At 41.9% G+C, this 21,167-nt stretch overlaps 1 protein-coding gene across 28 annotated transcripts in view; it reads right to left on the bottom strand.

Annotated features, from left to right (window-relative positions):
* Window positions 1-398: 398 nt before the first annotated feature.
* celf5a (cugbp, Elav-like family member 5a) overlaps window positions 399-21,167 on the bottom strand; it is a 169,413-nt gene continuing 148,644 nt past the window's right edge. For 2 of the 28 annotated variants that reach the window (XM_029501005.1, XM_029501006.1), the window contains exons 6-12: window positions 19,186-19,332; window positions 11,868-12,016; window positions 4,480-4,685; window positions 4,354-4,356; window positions 4,074-4,160; window positions 2,870-2,953; window positions 399-545 (exon numbers count right to left, since the gene is read on the bottom strand). In XM_029501005.1, coding sequence (XP_029356865.1) covers window positions 418-545; window positions 2,870-2,953; window positions 4,074-4,160; window positions 4,354-4,356; window positions 4,480-4,685; window positions 11,868-12,016; window positions 19,186-19,332 — 804 coding nt within the window. In that variant the 3' untranslated portion in view covers window positions 399-417. Of the gene's footprint in view, window positions 546-2,809; window positions 2,954-4,073; window positions 4,161-4,353; window positions 4,357-4,473; window positions 4,693-11,867; window positions 12,017-19,185; window positions 19,333-21,167 lie in introns of all 28 variants that reach the window. The other 26 variants (XM_029501007.1, XM_029501008.1, XM_029500990.1 and 23 more) reach the window with 16 other exon arrangements.

Raw genomic sequence — 21,167 nt, 5'->3', positions numbered from 1 at the left:
CTTTAAACTTTGGATAGTTCAATATGGCTCTATTATATCGGTGTAATGGTCTGGAGAGAGCTAACCTACAATGGCACACCAATCAATCTTTGTCAATCACAATGATGACAGATTGTTCCATAATTAATATGCCTGCTGTGCTGCATATGAAATCCAATCTTCCAGTCTCTACATGTCTGCAGATACTAAAACCACAAAGGATTGAGCTTTACATCCACTGAACATAAAAGTGTGTTTGATAGTGATACAGTCTTAGAAATCAAGAAGTGGAAACCGTAGAGTCTGGCCATCAACATGTCAGCAAACATCAAGTCACACTCTTAAACCAGAGATTTAAAAAAAAAAAAAAAAAATGTTGATTCAGTGACACTCGGTGCTCACCTGTGCTGCTGCAATGAATACTGAAGGTAGGCTGTGTCAGTAAGGGCGGCTGGCATCCTTCGGTCTCTTTAGCTGGACTTTCAACCTCTTCATGCCAATCTGAAAGCCATTCATGGCCTGAATAGCTGCCTGTGCACTAGCAGGGTTGTCGAAGCTCACAAAGCCTGTGAAGGAACAAATCAGTCAGCTCTAATGAGAATTATGTAATTATGAGTGCAAAAAATGACCTTTGAGATGAAAGTTGGAGTCAATATTTACAGATGATATTTGTTACAAATGACTCAACTAGCTGTTGGACACAATTTCATATTTAAAAAGCTACAAGTGAGCATGAGAGTAGAAACAAATATCTCTGTTTTCACTGCTTAATCATCATGGCCTATCTTTTATCAGAAGGACTTAGATTGCATTGGCTCAGTGCCTGTCACAATATGCTATGAAGTTTATATGGAAGAGATTTTATATCAAGAATTATTTGTGATTCCTCAGCACAGTGGCCCGAAGAGAAGATAACATGTAAAATAGAGAAAACATTTCCATCAATTTGAAACCAAACATGCTGCAAATACTCACAAGACTCACTTTCACTGGCTGGGGCAGACTTGTTTTGCCCTGAGGTTACTCAGGAAAAGATTTCTATTCAACTAGTTAAATATTGTGTTAGTTTTTTTTTTTGTTTTATCAAATAAACTGATCAGTAGTTTGGATTTTGCTTTTTGTAAAAAATGTTTGATACACAATGACCTGAATGACATCAGCAGATTCTAGTCCACTGAAAATCTGCAGCGACGGAGTCATTCCTCTGAATATTTGCTGTCTTTAACTTAATAATGTCCTCTTCTGAGTGGCTCTTTGACATCCCTGAATGAGGACAAGCCAATGCCCAAAATAGTATGAGCAAAACAAGAGCAAACATAGTTCATCATGAGGAGACAGGATGGCTGCAGACACCAAAGCCCTCCAAGCATTTCCCCAAAATACACCGCTCCTCAGACCTATGTTGAACATCCTGTTTCCATCATGTGCAAAAATAAAGCCCCGAGAATCCAGTGACCAGAAACTTCAGCGGAGTGTGTCTCCGCTTGATGCGTTCCCCTGTGTCTGTGGTGTCATTAGGAACAGTGGATGACCCGTGAAAAACAGCAGGAGCCTCTCTACGTCCACAGCCACCTGGGGGAGATGTCTGCCTGGTCTACTTGGTTTTTGGCTTACCCATTAGGGCGAGAGGCTGGACAGCTAGGAGGAGGACCTAATGGAAGTTTGAAGTGAGTGCAGAGGCAGGGAGAGGAGGTGACCTCCTCACCCAGCATCAGGTTAACACATTTGAGCAGGGGAACGGAGATGAGGCGAGGCCGGCTTAGAGCTCTAAACTGTTGGCTCAGTCTTGTCACACAAGTGTGCCTTCTCCCTTTCTCTACGTTTCCCAGTCTTTTGCACGCCATCAATCAAAGTTTATCTCCTCTTTCTCTTTTCTAGATTAATTACACCAGCGTGCTGCATCCTTCCCCAGGCCTAACATTAAGTTGTAAATGCATAGTGTACAAGTCAATACTGCAAATAGCTCTTCTTTCATGAATTTATATGTTATTAAGTTCCCCCAGGGAAACAGGAACACTGATCAATTTGTGCTCACAGTTCTTTTGGTTCCCTGAAGCGAAAACAAATGCTGATCCATAACTGTCCTTTGCCTTCCTGCCCCTCCCCAGCATCCCTGCTTGCCTCCTGAAAGTTTGTATTAGCCCTGGGGCTTGTTGGTGTGTGCAAGCAGACAGGGCTAAATGGGACAGGTGGTGTGTGAATCAGCCCCAGCACTGAGGGTATTGACAGATAATGGGGTTACAGAAAGGCAACATGGATGCTGATGCAGCACCTTTAGGTTTCCAGGTCACACAGTTGCCAGACAGAAACAAGGACATGGACCCTGAATGCTGCATCATGGCTAGTTCGGCCACAGTGAACATTTTTTTTTCCATGGTGCCAAAACACAACAGTCATCAAGATGTAAATTGAGGTCAGGCAGTCAGGGCTAAGATCATGTGACTGTTCAATCTTCTGGGTCCATGTGCTGATGTGTCATCAGAATCTACCACATTTAAAATATGTATTAGTGTGTGTATGTTTGTTTTGACTGTAGTACTTTCTCTGTAAATCTGTGAGCTTCTGAAACTCATAGAGATCCGACCTCAAAAGCTATTTTGTTTTATTCAAGAACGCATTTCTATGTACCTGAATATGTTTACCATCATTGCATTTACTTGTTCAGAAATAAAAGCTGTTTTTTTTTTTTTTTTAACATTCTATAAAGCAGAGTACGGACCTGTGTATCATCATAAACTGAAAAAATAACCCAAAAACTTTTCATTCATTAATGTAGAAAGCTGGTAAAAGAAGATGTAAAAGTCAGTGTGAGAGGCAGAGAGTAACACACCAAAGCACTTGCTCTGGTTGGTTGCCCGGTCCATGAAGACCTTCGAAGAGATGACAGTGCCGAAGGGCAAAAACATCTGCATGAGTTCATTGTCTCCAAACTCCTGTGGCAGGTGGTAGATGAACAGGTTACAGCCCTCTGGGCCTAGATATGAAGAAACGATATGGAGACACAGAGAGGGGGGGGCGGGGGGGTTGAGAGGATGTGGGAGAGCGAAGCAGCTGTGAATTTGTTATTTTCATCTATGCAGTCTCTCAAGTTGAACAAATTAAGATAAGTGGAAATAGATTTCCAGGATGTCTGTGACATCAGCGATAAAACATTACAGTTCTTAAACACACAAAAATAAATTGAAAAGTTTGTGCCTTAATTTGCTGATACCATGTGGATACTGAGAATGCATTTAAAATTTCTATTTACATTCAATCAACTTTTTAGATTAAATGTGAATATGACGGACTAAATCTCCACGATGATCACTATCTTTAACGAGTAACTTGTATGATGTACGAGCGGCATAAGAAATCCAATTTTTTAAATAATATCTTGATATATTTATTGGTGTGTTTCTCCCTGCTCTCCCCAGCCCAGCCGTGGCTACGTCCTTGTACATGATGTGCAATTGTAAAGGCTTGATTGCGTCATATATGGGGCTCATACGTGTACACCTGTCTTTTTGATGATGATTTCTAATTTCCAATGCTGCTGCTCATTCAGAGCAAATTTCAGTACAATTTGAATTATTTTTTTTTGCAGACCTGCAGCAGGTGTAACTGGAACTCGCATATTTAAATATGAAATATGCGACCACATTTTTTCCATCTGGATTGTACTGCCACTATTTTCTGCTAGCTAAGAATATGATCATATAAGTTTTAATGAATGCCTATGAGGGAAAAAACATGGGCCTTTGTAGATAATGTATGACTTATTTTCAAGGTGAACAGCACAATATAGTTGTATTAAGATTATTCTATCAGCCTTATGCTTGATATATCCATTATATAAGATGAGGTGTGAACTGTATTTAGTAGTACTGTTCTCTTAGTTGGTCCACTTTATTTATCTATTAGAGATAATGAGATTTGTACTGTATTAAAGTAATAGTCTTCTGCCACCCTCACATTCTTTATTTATGTATTGCACAGAATGAGGTGTGCAGTGGAAAAGCAATATTGCTCCTTCATACTCGTCTTCTTTATATACCCATTACACAGGATGAGATGTGTGAAGTGTAAAAGTAATAACGTTCTCTCACCCTCACCTTCTCTCTGCTGCTGCTGCTGGATGACCTGGGGTGGTTGGGGCAGTGTCTGACCAATGGGAGTCAGCGTGGTGGCTGGGTAGATCGCTGCAGGGAGGCAGAGAGAGGGAGAAAAGGGAGGGAGATGGATGTAAAGGGGAGAGGGGAGTGTAAAAACGGGGATCCTACAGAGAATGATGTCAAGGATGCTTAAGGTCAATCACACAAGCATAACATGTGTAATCAAAGGCTCTCTGATGTTCTGATCTAAGGCAGTGTCCTACATTATCTGAATACATACGGCCTCATACTCACTAAGTAGTTACCCTGCAGTCATTGGCTCCTTGCTGGAACTCATTTAGCAGTTACAGCAGATAGTAAAAGCCTAAGACAGTGCGGTATAATAAACAGCGTTCCTCGCTCTCACCTGTGTATTGCTGTACTCCGGTGAAGGCTTGCTGGAGGGTGTCAGCAGCGGTGGGGCTCTGGGTGGAGTAGGGCGGCAGGCCGTTGGTGTATACGGTCTCCACGGCAGGGTGTCCGTTGGGCTGATGAGGGATGCCGGTGAAGCCGTTGACAATGGGGGTGACGATGCTGGGCACGGCGGAGGTGGTGATGTTGGCTGGTGGAGAACTGAGGCCTGCTGGGGAAAGAGGTTCACTGTTACTGAATCAGGTGGACTCCATCTGCGTGGCTCTGCATAATATTACAAAACAGTAATAATGTGTTCAGGCATAAACAAGTGTAGACACAGAAGCACTCTCCTATTGTGTACAGAAAAAAAGACACACACACACAAACAAAGCTTGTGGCCAGAAGCTACACTGCATTTCCTCTCTAATGCAAGGACACGCGTGTGACGTGAGTCTGTCACATATCTGCCGTTTGTCATGACACATCCTGCAGGAGAGCTGGGAAATCAACCTGTGAAAAATGAGCCTGTCTGTAGTGTTTGTGTGTTACCCTTCTGGCTCCTACTGCTCAAGATGATGAAACCACTATGCAACTTCTGAGGGGGATAAAAAAAAAGGGAAAAAAAAGAAAAAGATCTGGACCAGATAGAAGGCGATTACAGAGGGAGATTTGCTTGAATGGGCAGGTAGTGAAAACACAAAGATGCCTGTAACTTTTATACATCATAAATAAAAACCAGACAAAACAACAACAGTTGGCAGTTTGACAAATGGGTGGGTCACCACATATATGGTACACGCCTGAAAGGCAGCTGCAGGAAGGTTCATGAGTGGAATTGAAATTGGATGCTCCCTGTCCTCTCTCATTCAACGTATTTTAAAAGGACCCTCCTTGAAAAGTGTTTCCAATTATGCCGGGAACGTCAAAGTACCCATATTGAGCAGAATCTCACTGTGTGATGGTCGCTCTAAAACGGCTGCTCCGTGGCAAAGCATCCAAGCTTGTTGAAGTACAGCTCCCCTGAGGACCACCTCTCAATCTGGAAACCCTCGCCCTGATTGGACAGAAAGCCCAGGTTGTCACGGAAACCCTCCAGCAAGCCATATCCCCACAATCTGGTATCTCAGTAAAGAACCCCCTGTGAGGGGTGGTCCAGATAGGGTAAACAATCACATCCAGTATACACACAACATGCGCTGAGATTTATGCTAATGCAATGGCAAATATGCTGAACATCACATGCTGAAACCTCCCACCACCAAGTAATATCATCTACATAGCCATATGGGAATTCTTTTCTCTTCTTTTCTCCACTCTCTCGCCGCCTTTCTGTCTCAGCATTTAAGTCATAAGGAGTCTGACAGTCATGCCAACTGTTGTGTTGACCAGGGGAATTGCCCAGGTCTAGTGAGGGCTGTTGTGTCTTTTGCACTGGATTCCTTTTCTTTTTTCCTTTATTTTTTTGAAGCCTCCCCACAATTGCTTGTTTCCTGTGGAACTGTGATGAATTAGACTGCAGCTTCAGCCCATTCTCCTACCAGGACCCAGGAGACTGCCGCTCCTATTCTGAGGACGAGAGACAGCTAGTCTGCCCGGGCCACACGCACTGTACTGTACCGCCAGATAATGCACCCTCTCCATCATCAGGCAAATTCATTTTCCAAGGCTTAGCAGTGCTGTGGGAGCCTGTCTCTCTGTATGTGTGGTAGTAATAGTAGGAGTGGTACTAGTAGATGGTAGTGCGGACCCATTACATGCAATTGCATAAGATCCAGGGTCACCCGCTGGACAAGGCGGTTTTGTGTGGTAAAGGGGAAAATATAACGCAAGTTGCAGATAGAGTTCAACCACTGAGTGCATCATGTTATCGTTTTGGAAATGTCACAGCAGGGAAGAAGCATAAGAATCATTAGTGTCAGAAGGCAGCATTGATACTGTAGGAGGGCAAAGCTCTGAAACATTTCACGTCCAGTAACTAAAGTGAATGCTGAAAAATACTGCAGTAGCTGGGTTATTCATGTACTGAGTTAGAGAATAGGGTCATGAAACAAGGAGAAGACAATAAGCAACACCATGCCCGATAAAACAATGATTACACAAGAAAGCAATTTATGTAGCCCGGTCATCATCTTTATTCTCGCTGCCACAATGGCCCAATATCCAACATGAGCAGACCCTGAAAATGTTCTCTTCAGTTGAAATGGGGAAATATTTCCTACTGTCCTGAACTAGAAAATAAGACATTTTCATTTTATACCTCAGTGGACATATAGTTGTTGCACTGTGGAAAATTGTATTCATAGCTGGTTTACAATGCACACACAAGAGTGCACTGTGCAAGAGTGGGTGTCAGTGTGTGTGTGCTTTGTGTATTGGCTTGTAATAATGACATGTTGTTCCTCAGTCTGGAAAGGCTGCATATGAAGCTATAGGTCAGCAGATTATATATTCTATACAGCGGGCGCTTAACTATCATTCTCCACTTCTGACAGCAAGAAAGAAGTCTTCAATGCTAAACAGCACCAATATGTATATGTGTACATCACATAAATGTATGTTATGGAAGCAAAATTACATTCATATTCTTGCAGGCAGCATCTTAGAGGAGAAAACTGTTGATTTGCTCTGTGCGATGAACAACTCCTCACATGCGACAGATGTATTTATTATGCTAATTATACATTCAAATCAGCGAGGAATGCTATACCCATACTGGAGAGTGCAGTCATTACCAGCACAAGGACTGTCTTTTGCTGGAACAAGTAATAAGCACTCAAAACAGATGCTTTCATCTAACTGATTTCAAATGTCATGCATTTAGACTCAGAGAAAATGTCTGCCTGGTTCTCAAAGTGTGAATAATAAATGTGGATATAGAAAGGCAAGCTTTTTCAAAAGCCAGTTGGCATAGCAAAAAATAATTATGTCACCTTGAATTATGTCCTTTTGACAGTATGGATAAATATTTGAGTGTTTGAGCAAATAAAATATGGCCTAAATTAAATGAAATTCCAAATGAACTCTGTGGCTCTCACTTTTTTTTTTCCATTTTTCTATGCATCCATTAAACACTGAAATGCCCATCGAAGTGCAACTTTAAAGGTGAGCATGCCATAATTTGTTCTGCATTCGATATAAGATGAATTTACCAGTGATATCGTACACAACAGCTTGTAGGATCTATAAAGTTCTTCCACTTAAAGGCCCTGAAATCCCATTTTCTCAAAGAAATCAGGACAGAGTGCAGACATCCAACATCCAACAACTTTTCTCCAACAGTACAACGGTTTTGTTCTTACATTTTAGGTTACACAGTTTTTATAAATGTATAGCTGTCATAGCAAATAACACTGATGAGCCCTTGATCTGTGATGAGTAGCATCGGTCTCCTAATTAATCAGTTAAGTTTTATTTAAAATTCAACATCTGAACCTGTTCATTTTAGTCAGAATGCACTTGTATGATGATGATGCAATTCTGTACAGTTACGTTATGTTGTGGGGAACCTAACGAGAGCAAATGCCAAAAATAAATAAATAAATAAATAAATGAATAAATAAATAAATAAATGAAAGAGAAGAAAAAATTATTTTCAGCAAATAAAATTTAGAGCGCCAATGATGCTTTCGAGGCGCTGCAACTCAACTGAGCCACAATCCATACAGCACAGGTCTGCAATGTCTCTGACAGCTGTTAAGTGTGTACCCACCTTGGCCCGCTTGACAATATCTAGAGGAAAAAGGAAAGCTTCTGGAGCAGTTTTATGTGTTGTTCCAATCTACTACTGACTCCAAACCCATGAGTGAACCTTCAGTCTCCACAAAAAGACAGGGACTTGACCAGCTGCCTATTCTCCTGTTACCTTCCAGTCTGAACAAGACAAGACAAAACAACCTCAAAGACAAAAGCTTCTTCTAGAAAGAGAGGACATTTCTATGGCCCTGTGTGGAACTGGACGTGCCATCTATGCGGTTGAAGATGTAAGAAAATGTAAGTAAAATTCATTTTAGGAAGAATAAGGTCTAGCAAGAGAGAGCAACAATTGAGAATGTAGTTTCAGTGTCTCAGATAGGTTGTGAGTTGGAAATGAGGACACACAGGTGTCTGTTTTCCCAGCTGTAACATCCCACTTTGATTCTCACTCAGTCAGTGAATCTGTGGGATTCTAAATCACTCTCATCATTACCACCAGGGACTGCTGATTTGGATATTTTAAGTTAGTTAACATTTAACCTGATGTGATCAGCATTTGTTTCAGAATAAATTACATTAAATATAATGTCTCAAGTATCTGTATGACAAGTATGATGAGTCATGGAGAACAGGTGCACATATTGAGAATGAGCTGTCAGAGAGCTCGCTAGTTTCCTGGTGTTTGTCGCTATGGAAATGTTCCTCATCAGTGATGTAACCATGCTCTTCTCCAGCGAAGATGTGAAGGCACATCCAGCCTCCCTGTGAGTGGGTTGGCTCTGGATGTGGAGCATCTGCAGTATATTCTGTGTAAGATGGGCTTGCTCTTCAGTATAGAGCAGCGCCATGTAACAGAACATTAGAGTGACTTTGATTACACCCTACTCACATCCTAACAAAGCATCCTTGACACTACATGTTCCTCACCACATACACCCAGCGGGAACGGCATCTCGCTGCCTTTCTCCCTCCTCCCTCACACTCTTAATCTCTCTCTTCCTCTCGCTCCCTTGTTTGGTTTAACTTTTATTTCTTGTGCAGCACTCGGGGAGTGGCACCTGGTGAACATTATTTTCAAAAAGCATCATCATGCATCATTGTAAGGATACATGCTCTAATCAGCCGAACCATCTGGCAAACGGCTTATGCACCATCAAGCTTAAATGCTTTGCATCTGTTGATCAAATGGATATCTCATTGTTTTCAGAGTAACACCCTTAACCTCTGAGCCTCTTTGTACCTCGGCTTGCTGTCTCAAACAAGTTTATTTATGTTTTAGAGGTTATGGTGGTCATTTAAATAAAAGATGAATGCCACACATTTCCCAGCTCAGAAAGGATATTTTATTTGTGTATTTTATTACTATTTGGTCTTGAATGTGTGATTCAGTAGGCCAGTAGTGGAGCTCTCAATGGCCAACTGCGCTCATTTCCGCAAAGGGAACATTAACATTTCTACCTTTTATTCCTTTGTACATTTGACAGAGCTGCCAAATGTCAGAATGTGTGAATTTGTTTTGCAATGTAATTTGGTTGATGAAATAACTTAATGCATAAATTAAACCTCTGTCAAAGCAGAAAAGCGCTCTGCTCCCACATCCTGAAAACAAACTCTGATATTACAATTGATTATTTCACTGACTCTGGCAGACATCCAGTCTCTCTGTAGTGTCAGGGCCTCTTGTCTACTTATACGGACTGCCTTTCGAGTAATTTTATATATTCTTTCAAATGAACTCCAAGTAAGTCAAAACCACAAGGGTGAAAGGGAAAGGAGAAAATAGCCAAAGCAGCAAGCTGGCAGCCACACTCAAATAAATGAATGAAGAAATAAAACATTTCATATTTGCAAAAGCCAAAGTTGCTCCAAAGGATTGATAATGTAATGAACATTCAATAATAAAAGGTGCCATCAGTGATCAGTGGACGATAATTTACACAAAGACGTGTCAGAAAGCAGAGGCATTCTGCTACTTCAGACTCTTCTCTTTACCTCTGAAGCACAATTATAAACATATTTTCCTTGCCTCAGCCAAGTTGTTAGCATTGCCAACTGATATGAAATTGCCTTAAAGTTGCCTGTACATAAGTAGTTTTGTTTAGCTTTTATCCAAAATATCCAACAATGTTCAGCTTTATCTCCCTTTGAGAAAGGCACCAATCTTGGCTTTAAAGGGGCTACAGTTCAAAAGACATTCACAAACAGCACAAAGCTGGCTGGAAGACAAAGCTCCCACTGACACACACACACAGACACACAGGTTGAATTCCTTGCAGTACAGTTGCACTATCTTTCATCAGCACAATTGTGTGCAAAATACAGGTATGCAAGCTGAAAACAAAGATCTGACTTGCTTTGCTGTCAGAGCTTTTCCCATCAAAATAAGAGCTTTGTGGCAATACTAAGCTCCACTTTTAATCACTGTCTGATTGATTATACCTGCCCAAAAGTGCACACTTTGCACTGAAAACGTTGCTGTGAATAGTTGACAAATGGTTCTCTTCTCAGGATATATTGCCTCATGTTGAAAATTATACATTGTAAGCTTGCATGTGTGTCCACAAGAATTTTCTATCATCTTACTTTATCTATACATATTCCTTTTGCTTTAGGTGGAGGCGTGCTCAATTAATAGGTTTACACAGGACTGACATTAAGTTTGTTATGAACGGAGTCAGGCAGGACCCAACAGGCACTGCCTGTACAATGCCACTGTCCGTTTTGTGCCTGCTGTGGAGGACATCAACAGATTACCAATTGAAGGGAATATTGTCTTCCCCACAGAAACCGCAGCGCAGACAGAGAATTTGAAACCGTGCAGCAAGTTTGTAGTAAAGTGCTTGTTTTCTGTAATACCTATGAAGAAATTCTAAAATAGTCTTTGTGGAACTGATGGTGGTTCACTCTCTCTCTCACAATGATTTTAAAGTTACCAAAGTCATCACCTTAAAAACTCAATCCTGCAGTGTAGACAAAGTAGGTGAACAGAGCACAACAAAGACTCGGATACTCCTGTATTATTTATTTCAGCTCATGCTTTTGTCGAGTGGAGAATCCTCTGTTTCCTCTGTCTCAAGGAAAATGAAACATTGCTGAGTTAGCAAATGTTATGCAGTGGGTAGGTATTTCAAAGTCCTTCTCTTTCCTCTGTAATCTATCTGCATAGGAGGTGTTTGTTATGGAAAACAAAACCAACTGCATGCAGATCATGCACAAGTAGTTCAAAGCACAAGGTCAAAATACTACAGGGAAATTAGTGCTTTATCTGTAAACTTACTTATTGATATTCCGTATTCAGCTGCTACTATCCCCAAATATTTCCAGCATCCACAAACAACATAAACATGCAAATCCCATTGAACGTATTTTTTTCATCTTAGACTCTTTTTCTCTCCAGTGGAATAATTTTGGATTACCAGTAAGCAGGCATCCTTTCTTTTGGCCTTGCTGCCACACTAGTTTTTTGTTATTCTCAAACTGCAAAAGACACACACACACACGCACACACACCTTCAAATAGACATACAGACATAATCAAAACCTCGTACAGGAAAATTACTGACTCATACAAATACATACATGCGCACATAAAAGCTACAAACTTCCAGTGACACATTTGTAGAATCATACGATACCCTGCCAACAGACACGCACAGTCAGAGGAAGAAAGGGAACGAAACTAAGTGCTCACCCAGGGCTTGATGAAACTCACCCGACACCGGGGTCATGGGGGTGGGTGGGAGGCTGTTGATGTTGAGCGCCCCCATCTGGTGGATCTGTGTGGCGGGGAAAGCCACGCTAGGCGTGAGGTAACCTCCGTGGCTTGCTGCCATGATGGCTGCCTGCTGCTGCATGAGCTAAAGAAGAGGGACACGGAGAGATGGGTGATGGAAAGGAGGGATGGATGGGGTGTGTAAGGCAGCAGAAGGGGGAAGAGGGGGCAACAGAGGTGAGGGGAGGACAGATGGTAATGAAAAATATAGTAAGTTGGGAAGGAGTCAGACAAAGACGGCAAAAGAGAGACGAGAGGAGAGAGAAACATTGCAAGGGTACAACAGAGGGAGGGATGTTGAGGTTGATGGATGGATAGTGCATGGGAAGTAGAGAGAAAGTAGAGCGGAATAAAAGAAAGGGAAGAAAAAAGAAGCCTGTCAACCTATGTTTAGTGAATCTGTCTATTCTCTCAGCAGGAAGCCTGTCACCAGCTGCAGAAACAATTTAATAGCTGTCTGTTGAGCTCATACAAATCAAGGAATTGACATGTGCACATTATCTCTGTGCAGGCAAAGTTTGCAGTAGAGTTGAAATGCTTTTTCCTTACGATTGTCAAACTTCACAATCTTCTGTTTGGCCATATAGAAATGCCACGGACTTCTCCCACTCTTGTCTGTTTTCCCCTGGATTCATCTCTAATTTTTCTGATGTATTTGTAATGATTGCTGCTTATAGCCCAACATCTATCTGAAATTGGCTTTGTTTTACTATTCAGTTGGAAAACCAGTAGGCCTGTCTTGGGGTTACATTGGCCAAAATAGAAAGCAATTTGCAAACAGAATACATTTGGGGTTGGAACTTCATTTCATGATGTCAGTCCTCGCTTGTTTTTGCAGTCTGAAAAGATGTTCGGGAGGCATAATTTTACCAAACAATATTGGGATCTTTTGTAACTACTGTACAACTCCACTCTGGCATAACTGGCAACTCATATTCCAAACTGCATTACTAATACAACATGTTAAGTGAAATTCAACGGCAGTTGATCGTCACCCGTCGGACTGTCCCAAAATGAAATAAAAATCAATATGATTTCATTGACTCAGCACTTCAATTAGCATGAAGTGCAAAGTGAGAGCTGAAACTATTTTCCATCAAATGCGGCCAACTGCCCAGTGTTTATTCTTATGCACAGGACATACTCACATGCACCATCGCCCTGCACAGGGCTCACAAACAAACACACAACATGCATGAAGAGCTAAAGAGATTATTTGAGTTTCCACACTCATCTTAAATTCGGCCAGTGCAAACCAAATACTGAATGCCTAATTCAGAAGAAAATCCATCATTGTACAATGGCTTTTGCAGCTTGTGAACCAAGGGGTTTATCTGGGGAATCAATAATCTTCTGCAGGCTATGTAGGTGCCCATCAGGCATGCAGACGTGTGTGATGTAGGAATACAAACAGAGATGGACCAACCTCCTGCCCCTGACTTTGCATCTGTTTAATACTGCATAGTTGCTATGTGTCAGGGGAGCTGCTGAAACGGACTCGTATAAACAGAAATCAAACTCCTCTGCTACTGGCACTAATGCTAATGACGATATTGTGAGACAGCGGAGGTATAGAATGCTCCTCTGCTTGTATTTGCATGGGGACCCTGCAATGCAAAAGTCAATTACTTTCCCTCTGTGCTCCTGTCAGGTAATCTGAAAGCAAATGTCCTGCTATAGAGTGCCCAACACTGGCATCCCATCCATTAGCCACATGTCTCGCCATTGCTATCTATTAAGGCCTTTTGTCATTTACATAATTTTATCAACGTGACAAATGGGGATCATCCATTCCTTTCCTAATAAGATGAATCGTGCCTTTAAGGCTCCACAACTATAAAAGAAAGCAGCGGAACAAGAGACTAAACAAAAGCCATTCATTCATCTTCTACCACTTATCCATTTCCGGGTCATGGGGGGTGCAGGAGCAGATCCCAGCTCACCTTGGGTGAGGGCGGGGTGCACCCTGGACAGGTCACCAGTCCATCACAGGGCCAACACACAGAGGCAGACCAACAACCACTCACACTCAGACCTACAGACAATTTATTCGCCAATTAACCCAAACATGAAGTGTTTGGACGGTGGGAAGAAACCCACCATTCGAACTCTGCACAGAAAGGTCTCAGACCCGGGAAGCGCCCCTACGGCCTTCTTGTTGTGGGGCAACAGAGCTAACCACTATGTCGCTGTGCTGCCCTAAACAAAAGCCAGTGACATTAAAAACAAACAAGGGTTGGAGGATCTGGGGCTCCCTTGCTTTGGCAATGCTGTGACTGCCCTCCCTATTAGGATGTGAACAAGGCTGGACTTCAGGATAAATAGTCAACTGGGCTGGTATTACAGAACAAATACACTGTAGCACCACTCACTGTTGTGTTTTGTCTTTTCTCGAGCTCCTTTCATTGAGGACCGGGGATTTAGAGTTGATTCTAATAAGCCTGCCGCCTCTTCATTGTGGACCCTGTGGCCTCATACACGGCAGTGGGAAGGAATACTTGTGACTTCCTGATACCAGCCTCTCTCTCTCAATGCATGGCTTAGATAAAACAATCCTTAATACCATCCATCAGATTGTCATGGATAACAACTCTGGCATTCATTGATGCTTCCTTCCAATTTAAAATGTAGCAAATTGGAAACTCAAGCATGTAATTATGTTGGATTTCAGTAGTTAATAAAAACTAGCTCTGATAAAATAAATAAATAACTAAAACAAAGAACAAAAAGCAGAGCATTATGTGGACAGAGATATTCAAAGTCATTCCATTATACTTGTAGTATGTTTTGCTTTTTTCTTCTTTTTCAAAATTTCAAAAGCATTACGTTCAAAAGCCAATACTGCTTCATTTACACACTACCTAGCAGATAGCAAGTGTCTCTGGCAGAGAATGGGCACAACTCGTCAATCATCATCACAGACGCAACCTTTTCTGTTTCCTCTTGAAAAGAAAAGAAGAGGGTAGAATAAGCAGATAAAAACAAGGGGACAAAAGAGGAGTGAGTGAAATGAAAAGGAGCAAAGAAAGTTGCCCAGGCTACAGTAGCATTCATTTAGTGTCAGACATCTGCTTTTTTATTGCAACCTGATGGCATTACTCTCCCCTGGTGAGAGCAAGCAATCACCTCTTTATCACATGGCAATTATCTCTGTAGCGCTGCTCTGTGACTCGCTGACTCTCAGCACTGTCACATGTGACCCCTTATAGCTCACCCAGCCAGGGAAAGACAGAGGGAAGGGGGACAAAGAGAAGTAAGGTGGGAGAGACAGTGAAAAAGCTTGAAAAAATTAGAAAGGGAGGGAGGCAGTGGGTCACTGGGGCAAACTAAAGACTGAAGCTCAAGGGCCTCATTTGTAACCCCCATGTATCTCCACACAAAGATTTTAATAGGATTTTTCATCTGTGATGCATGTTATACATATGTGTGTGTGTGTGTGTGTGTGTGTGTGTGTGTGTGTGTGTGTGTGTGTGTGTGTGTGTGTGAGTGAGGCAATGCTAGGCAAGTCAAGAACTGGTCCTCACGACCATAATACAGCTAAACCAGGTCACGCACCTGTTTCTGTATGTATATGTGTGTGGAGGCAGTTTACTGTACAGCCAGTAATCTGTTAGCATCATTCCTCATGTGGGCTGTGCTGCAAGAAGCTCAGTTTCCAGTGTGAGTCTCTCCAACAGGGGGAGATGTTTCCTAATGTGAGTTTACTGTCATCATCCTCCCCCTCATCCACCCACACACTGTCACTAGTTACACCAAGTTAAACCATTTTCTCTGCTCTCATTTAACTATCTCACACTACAGAATCGTTGAGGGAGGTAAGAAGGGGTGCTGTGCTGGAGAAACTTCTCTCTTGTCCATGGAAAAGCATGTAGTCCCCTGCCTAAAGGGAAGCTAAAATGGCTGTCCTTACAAGGAGACATGACTTTGGAAGGCGAGGGAAGAAAAGTGACTTGAATCAAATCTAATCATGTACAAATATGATGTTTGTGTCTTGAAGGGGAAATCAAAAAGGTAATAAAATCTGGTTTTATTACTTGCATTCTGCAATTCATGGGAGAACTATTATCACTTACCACAAACGTTGGAATGAAACATGGAATCTCACTCTCAGCTTGTGTTTTATGAAATCACCTTTTTGCAAATCGGATGTCTCCTGTCAGAGCACACCAGTATCTGTGTCTATCGTGAAAATGGCATATTTCTCATTTTTGGCACATGTTGTCAGTGTTGTATCGCTCCAATTTGTGTTCAGAGCCCCCTCCTTCTCCTAAAATCCAATTTACTGGCTGTCAGCTCAACTCTATAATCCTATCCACTGCTGTAGTGGAGAGGTAGCTCTTTGAATTTACCATTTACTGTACTCTCTGGTTATAGCTATATATACCATCTCTCCCCACGTCTGTATTCTATACCATGCCACCTCCTCTTCTCTTGGCCAGTGTATATGAAGAGTAGGCGAACATGTAGTGTGTCTTTGGAGATAAAGTCCTTTTTCTGTCACTGCAGGTTTTTCGTCTTGGGGGAATAAATGTAGTTTATCTTGCCGTAAAGAAACATTCGTCGTATCACTTCAGCACATTCCTGGTGGCTACAGGGAAATCACGTCTGCACACCATGTGCATGCAGCCAGTGCCAATGACTGTAATGTAATCATAACAACTGTGCAAGCTGGACACCCACACTAAATATATCTAATATTTGCCTTTATTCCAAATTATTATGTACCTAGCAGCACCACCATTCAGATTCATTAAACAAGTCATTGGTGTGATATGAAAGCAAGACCTGCTGATATTCCATTACTGCCTCATGTGCACTCATTACTTTATCAGTAGTTAGGGTGAGTTTATCTCCAAGGTTGCCCTGCCTCAGAGTTGCTTGCGTTATTTTGTTGAGTTCATTATATGCAGGTGCATGGCATCAGAATCTCTGTGATTCATAATTTTGAAACAAGGAGAATTTCACCTTCACTACCATCATTCATACTGTATAATCTTTGTGTCGAGAACGCACATACATGCAATTTCTCCTCCAGATTTAATGGTAATTGATTCTCACTAATGCTGAAGTATCCCGCATGCCCTTGTTACTTTCACTTGGAACTCAATTTCCGAACATCATCCTGCTCTTTGTCATATTATATGTGTGCATGAGAGAGAGGGAGGAGAAAAAGAGAGAAAGAAAGAACATTTGCTTCTCAGTGTGTGTACACTCTTGTGCGTGTCGGTATGAGTCGACATGGGTCTCTGCCACAGTAAATAAGAGTCATGGCCAACCTGAGCGGGGCACAATGGTCTCCCCGCAGACCGCCACTGCCTCCACCATCCTTTAAACATTTGCATTTCTCCACATTTTCTGGGAAAAGGCTGCATTTCATGAATCGTAATGAAGGTGGGAGTTTTACTGGAGAGAGCACAAGAGATGGCCTCACAATTACTGTGGGATGGTCAATTTGCACATTTCACACTGGGTCCCGTGGCTGTGATATGAAAATGAGGGAACGGGATAAGCCCCCTAGACCTGGCTAACATCTACAATTAATCCTGGCATTTAGAAGCTGCAAAATATGTCACTTTTACATCCAAATATGTGCAAGAAAACAGGAATTTCTGTTCCACCTTTTCTGTAAATAAATAGTATGAATATTTCAGCACTATGTGTATTCATGCAATATGTGGTGACACACGCCCAGGTTTTGTTTTTTTTTGTTTTGTTTTTTATCTCAATGCTGGCTGTTAAGCTTATCTTAAATTAATCTTAGTCCACTTTATGTGGGTTGTATCCATGTGTGTGCATTGGCATGCATATGTGTGCAGTGCCTCAGCAAGTAGGAGGAAAGTTTGTGTTCAGATAAGTTGTCCAAGGAATACTCCCAAGTCAACTGTGGCCCCTGAAGCATCTTATGGGCCCAGAGGGAGGGACAGGGGGAGGAAGAGGGGGAGGGAGAGGGGAAGTGTAGAGAATCAGTGATAGAGGGTAGCGGGGGCAGATGGGGAGAGGGGCTGCATAGGCCGTCTGAACTCATCAAAGAGCCGGGGGTCCGCTGTGCGCTTATGGTGCCATGCCCTGAGGTGGTGGTGGTGGTGGGGTACAGTAGATGTGTGTAGGAGGGCAGAGCGAGGCTGATGAAGGGGTTGGAGGGTACAAACCAATGTGCTAAGGATTAATGCATTGGCATGGCAGCAGCACTTAAGAGAGAGAGAGATGATGATAGTCTGGCAAGCTAAGATTCACTTACACCAATATCTACCAATTAAGGCCCGAAATACAGAGAAATGTGCCAGAAAAAAAAGTTCCTGTGTGGAATTATTGGAAAAGTGCATAGAACAGCATATTTCAGTGGCAGATATCCCATATTCAACTATCTGACGTTCATTTGGATCAATTAAAGCTAAGCCCAAGCATTAAAGCCTGTAGTCAAATTGTGTGTGATATGAGTTCTGACACCTAAGTGGCCCTGCTGTAACACAAATCTCAATGGGGATTATGGCTAATTTTATTTTATTTAATTTTAAGTAATCTACTCTACCAGTCAAAAGTGCGTCCAAACTTTTGACTGGTAGAGTATGTGATGGCATCCATTTCTGTCCACTCATCCTTGGAAACATGGGAGCAGTTTGTGTGTCCCACTGGGTGTCTTCCAAATTGGGCATTTTCAAAATCTACACATAACTGCTTGAAGCATATTGGATACATCAAGGACAGACTCCAAAACTCTTTTATGTAAGTAAATATAGTGAAATGAAAGATATGAAAAACAAGGTGTAAACACAAACACTACTTCAGGTCTGTTTCTGGTAGATACGGTACAAGATTAGGATTCATTTAGAGTTGTGTGTCTGGCCACTGATAAACAAATACTCATGCTGGTTTGTTTTCACCAACTCCTGGGCGATATTTATCACTCTTGACCTACTAAATGCATAACTATAATAACCAGCTAGTTGTTAACTTGGAAACTGACAGTAGATTTTAGCCTCTGAAGTCTGAAAATGATGCTATGAAACTGGACCAATGCATCCAAAAAATGAAAGCAAAATAATGAGCTAAAAGACTGAATGAGTCTACTTAGGAGCTCAATTGCGAATTCACTTTGAGCAACATCTTTCAGACAAAGATTAACTGTTAGTAAAAAATGTGTTTTAGACTCGTTGTTAATTCACCCCGAAACGTTTCATGTGGATATAGACACAGGATTCATAGACTCATAATCTATCTACAGTCTGCTGTGTATTTATGTCTATTCCAACTCACCGCATGTGCGTAAGAGCTGTAGGTGCTGAAGGGAAGGGCGATGGCTGGGTTGAAGATGCCAAACTGCCCAACCATCTGCTGCATACGTCTGATGGTGCGCTCCTTGTCTGTGTCGGCAAACTTGACCACCAAGCTGGAGGACGCACCCTGAAGGCAGAAGGGGGGGCAGACTGTTGTTAACATCAATATCCGTTGAGCTCTCTAATTGCATGTCAATTTTCCTTTCTTATTTTACATTCTGATGCAGCATCATCACATTATTGTATTGTTGCTGAGAATCGTCCTCATTTTATGGCTGCAAAACATGAACATGAGACCAACAGCGTAGAATACAAATATTCCACTCATTGCGTGAACAGCTTTGGAAACAGATGTGCAGACAGAAACGCTTCACTCCTTCAGTGTTTAACCAGTGTACAAAGTCACTCAGGGCAAGGCAGGCTTCTCATGCATGACAGAAGGACTTGATATTTTTCCCCAGTATTCTCCATCCGGTGCAGAACATATGTGTAACCTTGGTGCTCCTTCCCACAGTTAAGGTTAAAAGAACTGCCATACAATGATTTCAAATAAGAGCTACGATTGGCAGCAGCTCCCTTTGACTTTGGTAAGAGCGCTCTTCAAAGAAAATGTAGCAGTTTGGGCAATTTCCCTCATTTCATCCATTTTAGCCTCCCTCTCCTCTATGTGGCTACCAGAATTAACGCCTCCTTCGTGCAGCCCAATAATGAAACCAGCAGGTGTGTCTGCCACACACCCTTCATTAAGAATCTTCAAATGATTTAGCACTACAGTTGACCTTTTGTGTGCTCCGCCTCTCCTCCCCTCTGCGCCCCCAAACTGGCCAATCGATCCACATAAAAGGCCGAAATATTACTCTGATCTGACAGTGTAGAAAGGTTGTGTGTCAGTCACAATAAGAGGCCTCCCTGAAATTGATGCATATTGTCAATAACAGTGGTGACTTGTGCTGGGACTGAAGAGTGGGGGTTGGGGGCTTTAAATGTCTGAAGTGGCTTTTATTGCTTGACTTGGATCTTTGTGAAACCCAGCAGGACTCTGATTAAATGACAACAAGCATCTGGAAATGACAAATGTAATGATGATTGTTACTAATTGCATTATAGGTTTTCTTTCCCTTTCTTTGTATTTTTCCTTGACTGAGGACTAAGGATGTCTGCTAATAAAGACATCCGCAGAGATGTCTAGTGATGTTCAAAGACATTCACTGGAACTTTGGACTGCAGTATATAGATTTTATCCTGTTCTTTTCTCTCTCCCATCCACTTTCTTCAATATTCCCTCTAACCCTCTCCTGCTCGTTTTCTCGCTGGTTGAATCACAGGGTTGAAGGATTGTAGTTGGATGGCCAGTTAGTTCAGCTGACTGACTAAATGGCTTATTGTCTAGTTAGGAGAGTGATTGACTGACTATGATGGTTGATGGGTTGGTTAACTGGCGGACAGACTAATTAGCAGACTGTGAAGATGGCTGACACCTGTCCTCTGCCCAGATGAGTGACTAATTGTTATGATTTTTACTGTATGGCCCATGCTGCCACATTGGAACAACACTGCTCTTAGCCATGTTTGACTTTACAAAGAGAAAAACAACATTACAAAAACCATAAAGAAAAGTATCTCACTCTGTTTACTAAGTATCCCACAATGCTATTGGTCACTTCAAGGTTGACACACTTGCAGCTTTAAGGGTGGTTTGTTGTGTCTGTCCAGCTTTTTACTATGTGCATCATTAACTTTATTATGCAGTTTAACTTTGGGAGAGCCCAGGACATAGTATGACAGGACCTGAATACAAACACAAATATCTAGTAATAACATTTGACCTCCCTTTAACTGCTCTGCTTTTCTAATTTTTATAAATTGAGGGTATTAAGTTAGTGTTGACCTCAACTTTTTTTTTTTTTTCATCTAAAATTGACTGGAGTTATAGAAAGAACTGTCCTGGTGCATAAGAGTGCA

The sequence above is a fragment of the Echeneis naucrates genome, chromosome 4 (assembly GCF_900963305.1).
Source record: "Echeneis naucrates chromosome 4, fEcheNa1.1, whole genome shotgun sequence".
NCBI classification, from domain to species: Eukaryota; Metazoa; Chordata; class Actinopteri; order Carangiformes; family Echeneidae; genus Echeneis; species Echeneis naucrates.
The sequence above is the reverse complement of the archived record's forward strand: the minus strand, read 5'-3'. Positions and strand labels throughout refer to the sequence as shown.